Source organism: Nicotiana attenuata, chromosome 12 (genome assembly GCF_001879085.1).
Source record: "Nicotiana attenuata strain UT chromosome 12, NIATTr2, whole genome shotgun sequence".
NCBI classification, from domain to species: domain Eukaryota; kingdom Viridiplantae; phylum Streptophyta; class Magnoliopsida; order Solanales; family Solanaceae; genus Nicotiana; species Nicotiana attenuata.
Genome location: NC_032000.1, coordinates 18,736,903 through 18,754,967, shown reverse-complemented (window position 1 = coordinate 18,754,967; position 18,065 = coordinate 18,736,903). Strand labels below are relative to the sequence as shown.

Sequence of the window (18,065 nt, the reverse complement as noted above, 5' to 3'; positions counted from 1 at the left end):
ATAATATTAGCACACTGAATAGTGTTTGGTGAAAACTCTAAGTAAGAAATATTAACAATGATGTACAAGTGTTAGTTCGAGCAAGTGACATGAAGATTAAATTTTAGATAGTTGTAAAAAAAAATGAATTCTACCGATAAGAGAGATCAAAATATTTTTGCCTTTGGAGAGACAGTGTTTTCCTTACTGACTTCATCATACCAAATACAAGAAAATGACTTTCTCATACTGATGAAAAAAGTTTTCCTAGAAAATAATTTGTTTCTTAACAAACAATCCATAATTCATTGGATGAAATAAGTATTGCTCTCGAGTTAGAATGAGAGCAACGTCCCTGAGAACCTTGTGATGCATTGTTCAAAACTTGATAAAATAGTCTCTTACCTTTTCCTATTTCCACGTGAATACTAAAAAAAGCTCATTCTAGAATTTGACATCGCGATAGGCGCTTAAGTCACACATCATATGATGTACTCTTACAACTGAAGCGAAGTTCGCAACACTAGAGTGAGCACTTTCTAAACCCCATTATACTGTATATATAGATAATTTCTTTTAGAAAAAAAGGGATATGCATTTATGTTTTTATTAAACCCCATCTCACGCGTTCCCCTTATAAAACACTAGTCTCCCTCACACTGTATAATTCCTTATATGTGACAGAAGGTAATTCATGAATTACGCCTCTGTGATAATCCGACCGGTCGTTTTGGGAATTTACATTCCATTTAGCTATTCGAAATCTCGAGTAGCTTCATATGATGTATTATGACTGGTGTGAGTCGTCGGTTTTGGTTTTCAGGTGATTCTGGATTAATTTGGAAGAATAATTCTCAACTAGGAAGCTTTGAGTTGGAAGACTTGACCAAATTTGACTTTTGTATATTTGACCCTGGATCAAAGTTTTGATGGTTTCATTAGGTCCAGATGATGATTTTGAAATTAGGCGTATGTCCCGAATTTGCATTTGGATGTTTCTTGAAGGTTTGGCATTAGTAGGCGAAAGTTGGCAATTTAAAGGTTTGGAAAGTTTATAGGTTTGACCAGGAGTTGACTTCGATGATATTGGATTCGGATTTTAGATTTGGGAGTTGGAATAAGTTGAAAGTTCAAAAGTTCATTAAGTTCAATTTGAGGTGCGATTCGTGGTTTTGATGAATTTATGTGTGATTTGAGGCCTCAAGTAAGTCTGTGTTATGTTATAGGACTTGTTGGTATGTTCGGATAGGGTCCCGCGGGGCTCGAGTGAGTTTCGGACGGGTTTCAGACCATTTTGGGCCATGTTAGTTATGCTGGTTTCTGCTGGTTTTGGTTATCTTCGCAACCACGAAGATTGAGATGCGATCGCGTAGTGCAATGGGAGAGGGGGTTGTTTAATGTTTGCTCTTTACGCTCGCTCTACAGAGACCGTGTTCGCACTTGTTGAGGTTTTAAGTCTTCGCATTAGCGACCATGACTACGCGTTCGCATAGTGTTGAGCGTGGCTGGTCAGTCTTGATGGGTTCTTCATCGCGTTTGCGATGGTTTGTTCGCTTTCGCGGAGGTCTGGCAGTGTGCTTCATCGCGTTCGCGAGGGTATTGCCGCGAACGCGTGGAGTTAATTGTGGCAGCATAATATTTGTGCATCGCGATCGCGAGGGTACGACCGCGATCACATAGAGTACCACTGGGCAGTGCACATAAGTACTCTATTTCGGACCTTTGAGTTATTTTATCACATTTTAAGTTGGGGGGCTCGGATTTGGGCGATTTTGGAGGCGGTTTCCACCAAAAGGATTAGAGTAAGTGTTTTCTACTCGGATTTGGTTATATTTCATAATTCTATTTTTGGTTTTAGCCTTTGCTTGGTGATTTAAAAGAGAAATTGGAGATTTTTGTCTAAACTTTCCTACAATGAAGTTTTGAGTTTTGAACATTGATTTAGAGTCAGATTTGAGTGAAATTTGTATAATTGGGCTCGTAATTGAATGAGTTATGGGATTTTGTGAGTTTTATCGGGTTCCGAGGTGCGGGCCCGGGTTTGACTTTTTGGTTGACTTTGAGTAAATGTGTAAAGATTCGACCTTTATCGATTGGGTTTGCTTCCTATGATATTATTTGATGGTTTTGAGTTGCTTTTGGCTAGTTTTGAGCCATTCAAAAGTCGATTGGAGCGGAATGGCGTTTCTAGTGTATCTGTTTGAGGTAAGTGTCTTGTCAAACTTTGTTGGAGTAATTTTTCCTACTAATTGATATTGTTTGATACATGCGCGGGTGATGTATATATGAGGTGACGAGCACATATGCATGTGACGGGGTTAATCATGCTTGGGGGTAGATTATACAATTAATTGTGCCTTGTAGGATTATGTGACCTTCTTGCCTCATGTTTTACTTGGCTTCTAGATTAATGTGAATATGAACATTAAATGCTAGAAACCATGATTTAGCTTATTATAACTTGATTAAAATTTGATAGACTTTTGTGATGTGCTAAATTCGGTTGTTATTATGCTTAATTGCAAATACATTGCTACGATCATTATGTTTGAGATATTGGATTCTATACTTGAGTTGAAGATCATTTACGAGATTTGTTGAGATACTTGAACAATAATGTTCTTGAGGTTTGTTGAATTGTTGTTGTCTTGAAAGCTATGATTGATGTTTATTTAGAATATTTACTTAATCACTCTCCTTGATATTATTCGTGCTTCCTATCTTGCTTGTTATTGATATACATATGCTTGGTGAGAAAGAGTGTAAAGCACGAAGGGTGATGTCGTACCATTTCATATACTTTGTCATGAGAGAAAGAGTGTATAGCATGAAGGGTGATGTCGTACCATTTCATATACTTTGTCATGAGAGAAAGAGTGTAAAGCATGAAGGTGATGTCGTGCCATAGGAGTAAAGCACAAAGGGTGATGTCGTGCCATGTGAGTAAAGCACGAAGGATGATGTCGTGCCATTTCATTTATATTATCGTGAGAGGATGAGAATAAAAACACAAAGGGTGATGCCGTGCCATTTCATTTACATCATCATGTGAGGATGAGAGTAAAAGCACGAAGGTTGATGTCGTGCCATTCTTTTGTATTATCATGTGTTCATGGCATGAAGGGCGTTTCTGTGCAGGCGAGGATGAGAGACATGCATTATATTGTACAATATTTTCCTTGCATAAACATTTATGCCTTTATCTTGAGCTGTTACTATTGCACCTATATTTTCTACATAACTTATCATTGTTGTTCTGTCTTTGTCCTCAGGCTTAATTGTTGTTCTGTTATCCATGCCTTCTGTCTGTTCAACCTTTAAATATCATAATTTCCTTTTCATTTGTTATATTTACATCTAGGTCATTCCTCATTTGTTGCACTTTTGTATAAGCCTTCTACCTTCTTAGTTATTCATGCCTTCTATTTGTTTTGCTTATAAATATCATGCTTTCCCTCTTGTTTGTTATATCTACATCTAATCCTTTTACCATGTTAGTTAGTAAAATTTATGTTCTCCTATCTTACTTGCTATCATCACTTATGTACCTCCACTTAGATTGTTACCGTTGCCTATACACTCTGCCTCATTTGGTATTACTACCTATATTTTTCCCCACCTTTTTGTTACTGGTATTGGCATTTTTTTTTCCTAGTTGGTACCGTTATGCTTATGCATGGTAAGAATGATATGAATGCACGAAGAGCATTGTCGTGCTATTTGATTTGACATACATCCATATATCTGGTGAGGATATGATAAATGCACGAAGAGTGTTGCCATGCTATTTGATTTGATATCTTGAGTACCTTCCTTATACTATGAAAGTTCGTGAATTTTACTATTTTGTTTGGTGGTTATTGCTTTAAGAAGAGGATTAGTTGTGACATGGAGTAAACTAACCGTAATTTCTTTTAGTAACATCTATTGCTTTGCATATCTGTTCTTCTACTCTCCCATGTATTAGTTGTATTGTTTTTGTGTAAATTTAATTGAGCATGTTATAACAGTGAATATCTTTTAACTAAAAAGCCTCATCACTACTTCACCGAGGTTAGACAATATACGTAATGGGTACATGAGGTCGGTTATACTCACACTAAACTTATGCACCTAGCGTAAGTTGTTGTGTATGGAGGGAGCTGGCATTGAAAATGTACCTGCGTTCCAGTCATAGCTGTCACTTGTCCTTGGTAGCTTTTGCTTTTTTAAGTTTGTTTATATATATTTTGAACAGATGATGTATTTATTTCGTACTAGCTTTTGTAAATTCTAAGTCTTAGAAACTCATGATCCGTATTACTTGTCCTTGGGTTATTCTATAAAAGTTCAGATAATTCTTTTTTGTTTTCTTATAAATCTCATTTGGATTGTGTTGAATGTTAGTTGGCTTACCTAACGGGTTGGGTTAGGTGACATCGTTACTAGTGGATTATGAATCATGACAAGTTGGTATCAGAGCACTAGGTTCATAGGTTCTACGAGTCATGAGCAAGTGTCTAGTAGAGTCAAGTGGATCGGTATGATGACGTCCATACCTATCTTCGAGAGGCTACAGGGCATTTCGGAAAATTTTCCTTCTTTCGTTCCTTATCGTGCATCCATGTTTTAGCTTGAAACCTACGATTTTGATTCTTCCTATTTGTTTATATTCGATGTTGCGCACCCGATATTAGCTATGCACCTATAGTTGGTGATGCAGCGAATGAAATACGAAGGGCTATGGATGCTTGATTATCGTCGCGATGTGCGGTCTAGCCTTGGGAGCAGATGTAGTGATATATATTTCAGTCGTTTAATTATGGTACGAAGCGAATTCTTGTATCTGGCTGGTAATCACAGACTTGGGAAGACTGGATGGTAGCCTATTTGATGTGATTATGGTGGGTTTTTGGTAAGGCATTGATTTGTGTACGGATAGGGGTTATCTCCTACGTGATGGGTTTGGACCGTGTGTTTCGTACGAGGTTTCCATTTGGTTGAGTGCGTGTATTATCAATTCCGAGCATTTGGGTGCGTGTATTATCACTTCAGAGCATTTGGGAAGGCTTTCTTGACTATTGTAAGGATAGGTATGTGCTTGGCAGAGTGTTCTATGACCAGTATTGCATGAGTTTTAAAAGTATTCAACTGAATCGCAGTGCGGGATCAGAGCAGCTATGAAGATATGATACTATGGATTACCGTCGGTGTGTTTGGCTTCGAAGAGTGTGGGGGAGTTTGTTATCAATGATTGGATTACAGAATCATGCGTTGTATCAGGTTCCGGGCTGAGGGATTGCTTAGTTGTTTCATTGAATAGTCATGTGCTGGTGAAGCGCGGTTGCTCGGTGTGTGTTGGCTGGGTATTGAAGATCAGAGTAAGGTGAGTAGTTATCGAGAAGGTTCTAATGAGTTCCGGATCATATGTGGCATTTAAGGACTCCTGAATTTGTGAATGAATAGGGCTTGAGATCGGTAGTGAATGGTGACCGGATCTGCAGTATTTCTATGTTTAGGATGATTCTACATGGAAATATTAGAGAGATGCAAGAAATGGATTCGAATTTGCAGAATGTTCCTTCAAAGCGAGCATATCGGATTGAGTTACTTTTGGCTTGCAGTCTGCGTGACTCAGTTGAGTTAGAGGAGATCAGTTCTTATGACTTGATTATGTTTTAGTGAGTTTCGAAGAATTCACCATGGTTATGGCCACAGCTGGAGTTGATATTTTCTATAAGTATAGAAGGTATATTGCATGTGGTTATGTCCTCCTGGATTGGATTAAATGGAAAGTTCTCAGTTGTTCGTCATTTTTGTGATCCAGAGTTAATCATGAGATTTTCATATTTTCTCGAGTTAGCATGTTAGTGTCGGTGCACCATGTGGGGTTGAAAGTTGCGAGTTCAAGGTTGCATCTTAGTTTTGAAGGGGAGGATATGAGTTCTTGATGGCACAGACGATTTAGATGTTTAAGAAAATGTTGGCACTATTTGATGTTGCCGGAGGAGAGTGCGCTTGTTGGCAGGAGCATTGTATTTTGACTTGTGGGTATTTTTCTGTAAGGTGATGTAGTATGAGTGACATATTAGCCATTTGAGTTGCGGTGTTGAGATCGTATATGGAGAGTTTGGTATTCATGAGGTTCAGAGACTGGATGTTCTCCTAGGCAGACTATTCCTTGATTGTGAATTGTAAATAGATGTTATGGATTGGATAATTGATGTTATGTGTTATGGAAAGGTTGTTATGGACTTTTGGAATGTTATTTACCTACTTGGGAATGATCGGAATTTGGTTTGGGGGTTATTTGTGAGCCTAATGTGAACGTGTATTCTGTAGATCAGATTTGCTTGCTTTTGCGCACATGTTACCACATGTATATCATTGGGATAAATAGATGTTATTCACGCCTTGGCCTATGTTATGTGCTTCTCTCCTATGCTATGACAGGTTGTGAGGGTTACATGATTATTCCCACCCATATTGTAATTCCGTTTAGGACTTATGGCGTTATGGGCGAGATGACCTTGTGATGTTGATTTGCTTATTACACCATAGTTGTGCTTGTCTTTCTCAGTATTGTTTTATGCCTAATCACCTTCCCACAGTTATATTTGTGCACTCCATCGTGCTTGATGTTGACGCGCATGTGATCAGTGAGCCCGAGCATTATGGCTCGATAGGTACCCCTATGTGGATTGATATGATTGGATGGAGTTGCGCACCGCAATGGTATAGTGATGAGATGCAACTCTTTATGCTTATTTCGTGTGCTTTGCTTTTACTTTGTTGAAAATAGTTCATAGGGAGATGTTAATATTACCACACCCGCTTAACTTGCTTAGTAGCTTTCGTGTTTAACTTCCTTACTATTATCTGTCATGTCTGGGTTATTACTTGTTTGGTGCATAGGCCGTGTTGTGTGGGGCTCCGTATTTCTTCTGGTGCGACTTGTCAGTTGGGCTGCTTGTATTGGCGGAGATGAGGTTTCTAGACCTAAGAGTTACACTATCGTGTTGGGATGCAAAATGTTTGGGGGAATAATACCATATTTCCGCTCAGAATTTGGGCAATGATCCTTGTCGGGCGAGTGAGCTTCTTGACTTGATGATCTGATGAGTGATTATGAAATTCTGGGTGTTTCTTTCATCTTCGGCAATGTACGAAGGTTTTGAATGAGGTCTTATTTGATATGAGGTTTACTACCGCTACCGAATTTGTTTTGGGGCACCTATTGTGGTCGAAAGTTATTGCAGTGAGTATCTGACTTATGTGGTATGTAATGTGGTTACATCTTGGGTTATGGTTGTGCTTTTGTACAGTTTGTTCAGACTTTTGCAGTGTATGAAGGTGAAAATTGGGCCTCATAATGAATTCCGGATGTTGGAAATTGGGATCCAAGGTTTATGGACTAGGTTGAAGGAAGAATCTTCGATTATGTTGAGCTGGCTGAATTATATGGATTGGGGCAACGTGGGATCACCCCTGGGTATGTGCATGGTAAGGTTACATTGTGATTTGATGGCTTTGGAATGACTCTCGGCACGTTCGAGGACGAACGTATATTTAAGTGGGGGAGAATGTAATGACCCGAACGGTCATTTTGGGTATTTGCATTCCGTTCAGCTGTTTGAAGTCTCAAGTAGCTTCATATGATGTGAATCGTCGGTTTTGGTTTTCAGGTGATTCAGGATCGAGTTGGAAGAATAATTCTCAACTGGGAAGCTTTAAGTTGGGAGAATTGACCAAGTTTGACTTTTATATATTTGACCCCGGATCAGAGTTTTGATGGTTTCGTTAGGTCTAGATGGTGATTTTGAACTTGGGCGTATGCTCAGATTTGCATTTGGATATTTGTTGAAGGTTTTGGCGTTAATTGGTGAATGTTAGCAATTTGAAGGTTTGGAAAGTTCATAGGTTTGACCGGAAGTTGACTTCAATGATACCGGGTTTGAATTTTAGTTTCGGGAGTTAGAATATGTTCGTTACGTCATTTGGAGCTTTAATGCAGAATCTGAGGTCATTCCGAGTTGATTTGACATGGTTAGGCGCGAGTTTTGGAAGTTGAAAGTTCAAAGGTTCATTAAGTTTGATTTGAGGCGCGATTCGCGTTTTTGATGTTGTTATGCGTGATTTGAGGCCTTGAGTAAGTCTGTGTTATGTTATGAGACATGTTGGTATGTTCGAACGGGGTCCCAAAGGCCTCGGGTGAGTTCCGGACGGGTTTCGGACCATTTTGGGCTATGTTAGTTTTGTTGGAAACTGTTGGTTCTAGTCTTCTTCGCGACCGCGAAGATTGAGACGTGATCACGTAGTGCAATGTGGGGTTGTTTGATGTTTGTTCTTCGCGTTCTCGCTCCCGATCTTATTAAAGAAGAAAGTAAACAGATCAAGGTTTCTACGTACTTCGTTATGGAGGGTGCGGGCAGGGGGGACGCGTTTGCACTTGTGAAGGCTTTAAGTCTTCGCGTTCGCGTAGTGTTGAGTGGGGCTGGTGAGTCTTGATGGGTTCTTCATCGCCTTCGTGATGGTTTGTCCGCGTTCGTGGAGGTCTGTCAGTGTGCTTCATTGTTTCCGCGAGGGTATTGCCACGAACGCGTAGAGTTAATTGTGGCAACATAATATTTGTGCATCGCGGTTGCATAGAGTACCACTGGGTAGTGCACATAAATACTCTATTTCAGACCTTTGAGTTATTTTATCACATATATTGTTGGGGGCTCACGTTTGGGCGATTTTGGAGGCGATTTTCACCACATGGACTGGGTACATGTTTTCTGTTTGGATTTGATTATATTTTATGATTCTATCTTCGATTTTAACATTTGATTGATAATTTTGAAAGAGAAATTGGGGGTTTTTGTTTAAACTTTTCTAAAGTGACTTTTTGAGTTTTGAACATGTATTCGGAGTTAGATTTGATTGAATTTGTATGGTTGGACTCGTAATTGAATGGGTTGTTAGATTTGTGAGTTTTATCAGGTTCCGAGGTGCGGGCCCGGATTTGAATTTTTGGTTGACTTTGAGTAAATGTGAAAAGATTCAACCTTTATCGTTTGGGTTTGCTTCCTATGGCATTATTTGATGGTTTTGAGTTGCTTTTGGCTAGTTTCGAGCCGTTCGGAGGTCGATTGGAGCGGGATGACGCTTCTAATGTATTGATTTGGGCTTATTTGAGATAAGTGTCTTGCCTAACTTTATTGGAGTAATTTTTCCTACTAATTGATATTGTTTGCTACATGCGGGGGTGATGTATATATGAGATGACGAGCGTATATGCATGTGCATTATACGATTAATTATGACTTGTAGGATTATGTGACCTTCTTGCCTCATGTTTTACTTGGCTTCTCAATTAAGGTGAATATGAAGATTAAATGCTAGGAACCATGATTTAGCTTATTATAACTTCATTAAAATTTGATAAACTTTTGTAAAATTACTGATGTGCTAAATTCGATAGTCATTATACTTAATCGCAAATACATCGCTATGACTGTTATTCTTGAGAAATTGGATTCTATACTTGAGTTGAAGATCATTTGTGAGATTTGTTGAGATACTTGAACAATAAGGATCTTGAGGTTTGCTTAATTGTTATTGGCTTGAAACCCGTGATTGATGTTCATTTAGAATATTCGCTTAGTCACTCTCCTTGATGTTATTCATGCTCTCTATCTTGCTTGTTATTGATATACATGTTCTTGGCGAGGAAGAGTGTAAAGCACGAGCGGTGATGGCGAGCCATGTGAGTAAACCACGAAGGGTAATGTCGTGCCATGTGAGTAAAGTACGAAGGGTAATGCCGTGCCATTTCATTTACATTATCATGTGAGGATGAGAGTAAAAACACAAAGGGTGATGTCGTGCCATTGTTTTATATTATCATGTGTTCATGGAACGAAGGGTGTTTCCGTACAGTCGAGGATAAGAGACATGCATTATATTGTGCTATCTTTCCCTTGCGTATACATTTATGCCTTTATCTTGAGTTGTTATTGTTGCGCCTATATTTTCTACGTAACTTGTCATTGTTGTTCTGACTTTGTCCTCTATTTTAATTGTTGTTGTGTTATCCATGCCTTCTATATGTTTAACCTGTAAATATCATGCTTTCCTTCTTCTTTGTTATATCTACGTCTAGGTCGTTTCTCATTTGTCGCACTTTTGTATAAGCCTTATACCATGTTAGTTATTCATGCCTTCGATCTGTTTAGCTTATAAATATCATGCTTTCCCCTCTTGTTTGTTATATCTACATCTAAGCCTTCTACCATGTTAGTTGGTAAAATTTATATTTTCCTATCTTACTTTCTATCATCACTTTTGTGCATCCCACTTAAACTGTTACCATTGCCCATACAATGTGCCTCATTTGGTATTACTGCCTATGTTTTTCTCCACTTTTTTGTTACTGTTATTGGCATTTCTTTCACCTGATTGGTACCATTATGCTTATGGTTGGTAAGAATGAGATGAATGCACGAAGGGTGTTGTTGTGCCATTTGATTTGACATACATCTATATATCTGGTGAGGATGTGATAAATGCACGAAGGGTGTTGCCGTGCTATTTGATTTGATATCTTGAGTACCTTCCTCAGACTATAAAAGTTTGTGGATTTTACTATTTCGTTTGGTGGTTAGTGCTTTAAGAAGATGATTAGTTGTGACATGGAGGAAACTCACCGTGATTTCTTTTAGTATCATCTATTGCTTTGTATATTTGTTATTGTACTTTCCCCTGTAGTACTTGTATTGTTTTTGTGTAAGTTTGATTGAGTAGGTTATAACAGTGTGTATCTTTTAACTAAAAAGCCTCGTCACTTCTTTACCAATGTTAGACAATATACTTATTGGATACATGAGGTTGGCCGCACTCATACTACACTTCTGCACCTTGCGTGCAGATTTTGGAGCTGGAGTTTGTTGTGTATGGCGGGAGCTGGCATCGAAAATGTATCCGCATTCCAGTCATAGCTGCCATTTGTCCTTGATAGCTTTAGATTTTGTAAATCTGGTTATATATATTTCGAATAGATGATGCGGCGGAAAGAGGAGTGTACCATGAGAGAAGCAAGGAGGTCAACCTCTTTCAAATATACAACATGGATTCTGGCAATGTTGTTGGACTCACATGTCGATCCGAATGAATTATCCTTTCCACGGAGCATTTGTTTCGTGCCAGCTTTTGTAAATTCTAAGTCTTAGAAGCTTATGAATTGTATAACCTGTCCTTGGATTATTGTATAAAAGTTCAGATAATTCTTTCCTGTTTTCTTTATAAATCTCATTTGGATTGTGTTGACTGTTAGTTGGCTTGCCTAGCGGGTTGGGTTAGGTACCATCACGACTAGTGAATTTTAGATCGTAACAGCCCCTATCCCAAACAAGTAATAATCAACTTTGTCTTACACAAAAGTTACTTAAAAGCTTTTGTAATCACCTTTTCTTTCAAATCTTTTACAAGAGAAAAAAGAGTAGTAGTACATTAACCAACAGGGCTAAACGAAAAATGTTGGAAACAGCGACCAGAAATGTAAGTCAAATAATTGAATCCCAAATCATCAGCTAAAGATCAACCTTGTGCGGTTCCCATATAGGTCTTTGCTGAGGATGTTCAGATGATTCTTAGGCAGCATTGTCAGATAATTCATCGCTGCTCGCTCTCCCAACTTCAGAACCATTAATGTGGCCATTGGCATCGGAACCATATACGTGCCCCAGTTTCACACGTTTGGTCTCTAAGTATCTTCTATTTTCTGTAGTTATAGGCGCCAATAGCGGAACTCTACCTGCAATTGCCAGACCATATCCTTTGAGCCCAACATACTTTGCAGGGTTGTTTGTCATCAGTTTCATTGTACGAACACCTAAATCTCGAAGTATCTGAAATCAATACATTAACGTTCAGTCATTGAAGTTTAACAGAAAAGCATAAACAGGAGAAGTTGCTATTAACATGTGCCTCAAGAAAACTGCAATTTGTTTCACTACTAACCAACACATTTTATACTTTATTTTATAATCAAGAAAATGATAACTTCTTTTGCGCAATCAATACCTGTGCACCAATGCCATACTCCCGAGAATCAACAGGTAATCCCAACTCTTCATTAGCTTCAACCGTGTCGTGCCCATCATCTTGCAGGTTGTAAGCGCGAAGTTTATGTCCCAAACCTATTCCCCGTCCTTCATGTCCACGGAGGTATACCAACACACCTCTTCCAGCTTGCTCAATTTGCTTCATTGCAAGTGCCAACTGCTTACCACAGTCACATCTCGCTGACCCAAATATGTCGCCGGTGAGACATTCTGAGTGCACTCTGACAAGGACATCTTTCCCATCCCCGATATCACCCTATCCAAATCATGAATCTTGTCAACAATAGTCAGAAAGATACTCCCCATGCATATATCATGTATCGAAAATGAAAGAAAGGAGCAGTTTATTCAGCCGTCTGATCACAGCTTTGCTTACTTTGACCATGGCAATATGCTCAATACCATCCAAGACAGACTTAAAACAGTAGGCTTTAAAAGGTCCCCACATTGTTGGTATTGGTGCAGCGGCAGCTAGCTCCACCAGTTTCTCTCTCTTCCTTCTATACCTGCCATAGGATATGGAAGTTAATACACTCTTTGTCGCTTGACTAAAGATTAATCAGGATAGATGTAAACAAATACTGAGTATATATATTAACTATTGAGTGGTTAGTGTCACTATTTAGTAGACCTGCAAAATAAAATGACAATTAGAGCAGTTCTCGTCCACATGGAATCTTACTTATATCAAAGAATTGGCAAAACCAAACACCAGGAATTAAAGAAAACAATGTCTTTCACAATAAATGAGCAAGTGAGGGTTGTCTATGTTCTCTCTTGCTAAAGGGATTTCAACTTGCAAGAATAGGTACTCCCCTCAGTCCCATTTTATAAGACAGTACCCTCAGTACAAATCTATAAGATAATCACTTGCCTTTTTCTTTAAACACAATTTTCTAAAAATGTTTTAAATAATGTTAATTTTTTTAGAAATTCCAGTTTATAGTTCTGTCTATGTAGTTTCTGAGATATGAAAGCTGATAAATGTTATTTTGCATTTATCAAGTCTTTACCTGATCAAATCGGCAATGGATATAATCTTTAGGTTCTCAGCCTCAGCGAACTGCTGAAGCCTCGGCAACCTGGCCATGGAACCATCATCATCCACTATTTCACAAAGAACAGCAACAGGGTCCAACCCAGCCAATACAGCAAGATCAACAGAAGCTTCAGTATGGCCAGCTCTTTTAAGCACCCCTCCTTCTCTATACTTGAGTGGGAAAATATGTCCAGGTCGGTTGAAATCCTCAGGTTTTGAATCTTTGGATGCCAGAGTTAATACAGTTTTTGCCCTATCACGAGCCGATACACCTGTTGTGGTACCATATTTTGCATCCTATCATATCCCAACTAATATGTGTCAATGGCTGAGAGAAATTTGAGACGCGGACACAAAACAAATATCAGAGTAACATGCCCTGTGGTATATGCTTTTGACTTCTGAACACAGAACAACTCAACCAAATTACGAACTTAACAAGTGAACCTAAGATTTTTCAAGCCAAAGAAGCAAAGTAAAATGATTGGAAATAACTGCTCGCAACCATTCTTTAACTGATCACAAATATATCCAACAGAACAGCAGCTATTGAACGATCTCTCGATCATGTATTTAATTTTGATATATGACAAGCATTACTTTTGAACCAGCCCAAGGACAATCATAGATCCTAATGAACATCGACCTCACACAATCAGCATCGTACTCTTTATAATAGTTCGGTCTTGAGGCGGAAACTAATCACAGATATAAAAGTAACTTTTTTTCTCGGGACGGATAGTAGCTTCTAGAACTATAAAGAAAAAGTAGCGGACATACCACAGAAACAGTGAAAGCAGTAGAGAGTTTCTCCTCATTTTCTTTCGGTGGCACCATTAGTGGAAGTTGAAGCCTGTCTAGATCTTCACCTTTCATACTTACACACACAATTCCAGTTCCATGTTTTACAATGAACGCCATTGCTTCAGGGGTCACTAATTGTGCTGCCATTATCAGATCACCCTCATTTTCTCTGTCTTCATCATCTACGACAATCACCATCTGCAAGTCTTTTTCCAAATTACTAAGAGATGAAAGTATAAGTTTTGAAGTTTCCTCCATAAATAGAGGTGTGGGGTTGGGGGTGGGGGATTAACCAACCTTGCCTTGACGAATGTCTTCAATAGCCTCCGGAATAGAAGAGAATCCTTCAGCGGTATGGTCGAGGTCAAATTCATCATCACCAGAGAGAAACCCACTTCTGTTTGGAGTTACTTCGGCAATAGGTGTTCCAACAGCTATTGCATCAGGTTGTTGCTGAAATCCAGCTCCGTGATTAACAAAAGAACCATTTTCTGCACCTCGGTTGCTATAACAAGACCAAACATTGTCTTCTCCTGATATAAATGTAGCCCTTAGTATTTTGCTGCTACTTTTGAAGCTGAAGGGCAACTTTCTAGCAAAACTTAGCGAGGACAAATCTGATTTGTAGTTTGCTGTAGTTGGATTGACAAAATTCAGAGCATGGTCGGATCTAATAAGAAAGAGAACATGTAATACAATTATAAATGAAGCCTGATATTAGAAGACAAAATGGCAACCAAGAGAAGTAAAATGCTTGACTTGTTATATGAGCTAAACAATTCGATTTCTAGGTAGCAACAGCCTACCGTGCAATTTCATCTATGCTCATAATCAACTAGTCATGTTCACACATCCAGAGAATTTTATGAAACTATTCCTTTTCACCATTTGTCAAGTAAAAGTGATAATTTCCATATAATCACCGCACAATACAATGTAATGGGAAAAACCACCAGAACAAAAACTTTCAGAAACCCCTGAATAAACATATTTATATCACTGACCACAAAATCATCTCATCACAAATTGAAAACTTGCTAATCTCTAAATGATTATTGCAAGTTTTGGTAAGTCTGCTTCAACAATCCTCTAACCAAAAGTATTGCAATAGCAGTCACCTCAGGAACTTTACACGCATGTGGAGCAAATCGAAGTTGTCAACTTGACAACACAACTTGGAATCAACACTCAAAATTGCAGACCTGCCAATATGGGAAGAGGCGTCGGTTTTGGACCCCTAATTCCAGATCATATTTAAGTGACAACATTTACACCTCAATCACATGCTGGTTTGCCTTGGCTATAAGAATCCTACATATCCATTTCACTCCGTTTGGGCTTGTTCTGATCTCAATATTCAACAATTTGTCTTTTAGGATAATTAACAGTACTCTCAAAATAGAATCATCTAAATCTCAAACTTACCCCAACACGGCATATAATACCTTCAATCATTCTTTTCTCAATGTGTTTTATGGGCACCTTCTGTCCAGTGTGATCATTTCAAATTTCAAATTTCAATCTAATCTTGTATGATTGAACATCCATCCTTAACATCTTATTTCTTGGCAAAAATCTTGGGACCTATCGACATGGCAAGTCACATATTGATTTACAAGTCTAACTGAGTAAATCTTCTGATAACTTCAAAAGAGATAGAAACCAAAGGTACCTAACAAGTAAGGTGAGCATAAAAATGATCGCAAATTACTCAAGATATGTGCTTTTTCACTCTAGGTTGTTCACAACTCTAACCACTAAGGAAATGAAGCTCCATCAATATGAGTGGTTTCCAGCTTCTTCATCTTGTAAGGACATACCAGCTTAAATTGGGTGGTGACATCGACATGTTAAGAACAAGACACCCAATGAACTCACAAAGACCTTCACCTTTGATATAACAAAATGCAAGTCAATGATCACTTTCTACCAAAGTCTGATTCTTGGACTGCAATACTGCACTGTCACATTCAACTCAAGCTAGATTAGTCTAATGCATCCCCGACTTCCTTACTGAAACTAGTCTTAAATTCCACCAATTTTCAGTGCACTTGTGCAGCATGGGATTGGCATCTCACTTAGCTTAATCAGCGCTTCGGTGTAGGCTCCACGGCGATAATTGTAGCAGAGGATTTGACCTGAAGCTCAGTGCAGCAGATCTGTGTGTACACACACTCTCTTCATTTGCACCTTTCTACACTAAATGAGGCACTTTAATTGCAATTTGCGCTTAAAACCAAATTAATCTTTGCTGCTTTTCTACTCATTTCGTCGTTGGTATCATTGACAAAAACAATATAAAAATGAGCTTGTCCTTAATAATGTGCACCAATGACAGCTCAGAGAATAAGTACAGCTCTGTAGCTGTAAATTCTTTGTAATGTGGTTTTGCCTCCTTAATAAACAAATAAACCTTATCTTCATATTTTATCCAAAAGCATACAGAATTTGTCTGTTCTGCATCTCAAACCATCCTACTTCAATAATTGTCATTAGCTAAATATGTCATTAAAAAGGCCAGCTCAGTGTAGCAAGTTCCCGCTATGCACGGGTCCGGTGAAGGACCAGACGACTAGTGTCTATTTAACGCAGTCTTACCTGCATTTCTGCAAGAGACTGTTTCCTGACCTCCTGGTCACATGACAGCTAAATATATCATTACCATTCTAAAAATGTATTCATTTCTTTAATCTTGTTATTGTCAAAGCGAGGCATAACCAGTCACAACCAAAGATTCCATCTTTTTATCATAAATTTTCTACATAAGCACATTTTCCATAGCCAGCATATTCACTCACAAACAAATATACAATAAAGGAACAAACTTTAGAAAATTCTTGGAACTAAATATAGTAAAAAAAAGAAACGGGGTTATATAAAATGGCCAAAATACAGCAAAATTCCAGTGATCTTGATATTTTTGGAACAATTAAGAAAAAGGGTGTTCAAGAAAACTAACCGCAGACGGGAAAAACCCATTGAAGTTTGAATTGAAGCCATTATTGTATTATATATGGTGACCTAATTGAGTAAAAAGCTTTGATCTTTGATAGAAATGAAGAAAGCTCGAGAGTTATATTATGGATAAAAAGGAGTTACGAGAAGCTGCTCACTGAGCTGTTAAGTCTACCACCGCCACTGTTTGGGGATCATGACGGCTTTGAATATGGACCGTTGGATTAGAATGTTCTTTGCGATAAATATTCACAAATAGCTTTCGCAAGTGCGTTGGAATTTCACAATTCAAAAGCCAAGAGATAATATGGTAGGACAATTCTATTAAACTACTAGTAATAGATTTGTGGGTTGAAGAAACGTTAAAGAAATGAGAACCAAAGTAAAAAGAAAAATACTGTTATAAAACAATAAAAGAACAAGACCAATATTGCAGATAAAGAGAGAGAAAATTCTTATTGAATTTTGGGATGAATTATAATGGAATAGAACCCTCTATTTATAGGGAGAGGGTGACTTAGCCACCAAGTAATAAACCCTAGAATCTCTCTAGATATAGACATTCACCATAAATAAAATTCTATTTATAACACTTCCTTTGAATGTCTATTCAACAGATAATGTGCCTCGTTAAAACCTTAACTAAAATAAAACCCAGTGGAAAAAAAATTCTAGAGAAGGAAAAAGAGTACACATATCTAATAATACGCCTTTTGGTTGCCTCGTTAAAAACCTTGCAAGGAAAACCCAGTGGGACAAAACCTTGTAAGGGAAAAAGAGTACAACGCGTATTAACTCCCCCAGATGAGAACATCAATTCACATCATTGAGCCTTCGCATCCCAATCTTGTGCACTAGCTTCTTGAAGGTTGACGTTGGCAAAGATTTGGTGAATAAATCCGCCATATTAACTCCAATGAATATGTTGCACCTTGAAAATCCTCGTTATCACATTATCATGCTTATAGTTATAGCAAGATACATATGTGCACAAATTGCACTGAGGATGTAGTACTTCAAGATCAAGAATTGTATATGCTTCAAGCAATTTAAATCATTTGGGGATTGTCATATAAGTATATTCAAATAAGCCATTTAAATAGACTTTAGATGCATATCAACTTTTCATGTCATGCTAGACATATAAGATAAATAAAAGTGATTGCACACACTATTGACTTTATACTTTCAAGTGTTTGAAC

At 38.1% G+C, this 18,065-nt stretch overlaps 1 protein-coding gene across 3 annotated transcripts; it reads right to left on the bottom strand.

Moving 5' to 3' along the window:
• On the bottom strand, positions 11,383–17,088 carry LOC109235354 (bifunctional riboflavin biosynthesis protein RIBA 1, chloroplastic-like). Of its 3 annotated transcripts, none has more exons than XM_019401425.1 (7): positions 16,868–17,088; positions 14,206–14,578; positions 13,885–14,106; positions 13,079–13,401; positions 12,442–12,571; positions 12,025–12,321; positions 11,383–11,849 (listed from the first exon to the last, which is right to left on the bottom strand). In XM_019401425.1, the coding sequence occupies exons 1-7, from the start codon at positions 16,906–16,908 to the stop codon at positions 11,592–11,594; spliced, it is 1,644 nt and encodes a 547-aa protein (XP_019256970.1). In that variant the 5' UTR covers positions 16,909–17,088; the 3' UTR covers positions 11,383–11,591. The 3 variants fall into 3 exon arrangements, with proteins under 3 accessions (XP_019256970.1, XP_019256972.1, XP_019256971.1); XM_019401427.1 differs by lacking the exon at positions 16,868–17,088 and adding an exon at positions 15,027–15,317; XM_019401426.1 differs by lacking the exon at positions 16,868–17,088 and adding an exon at positions 14,715–14,998.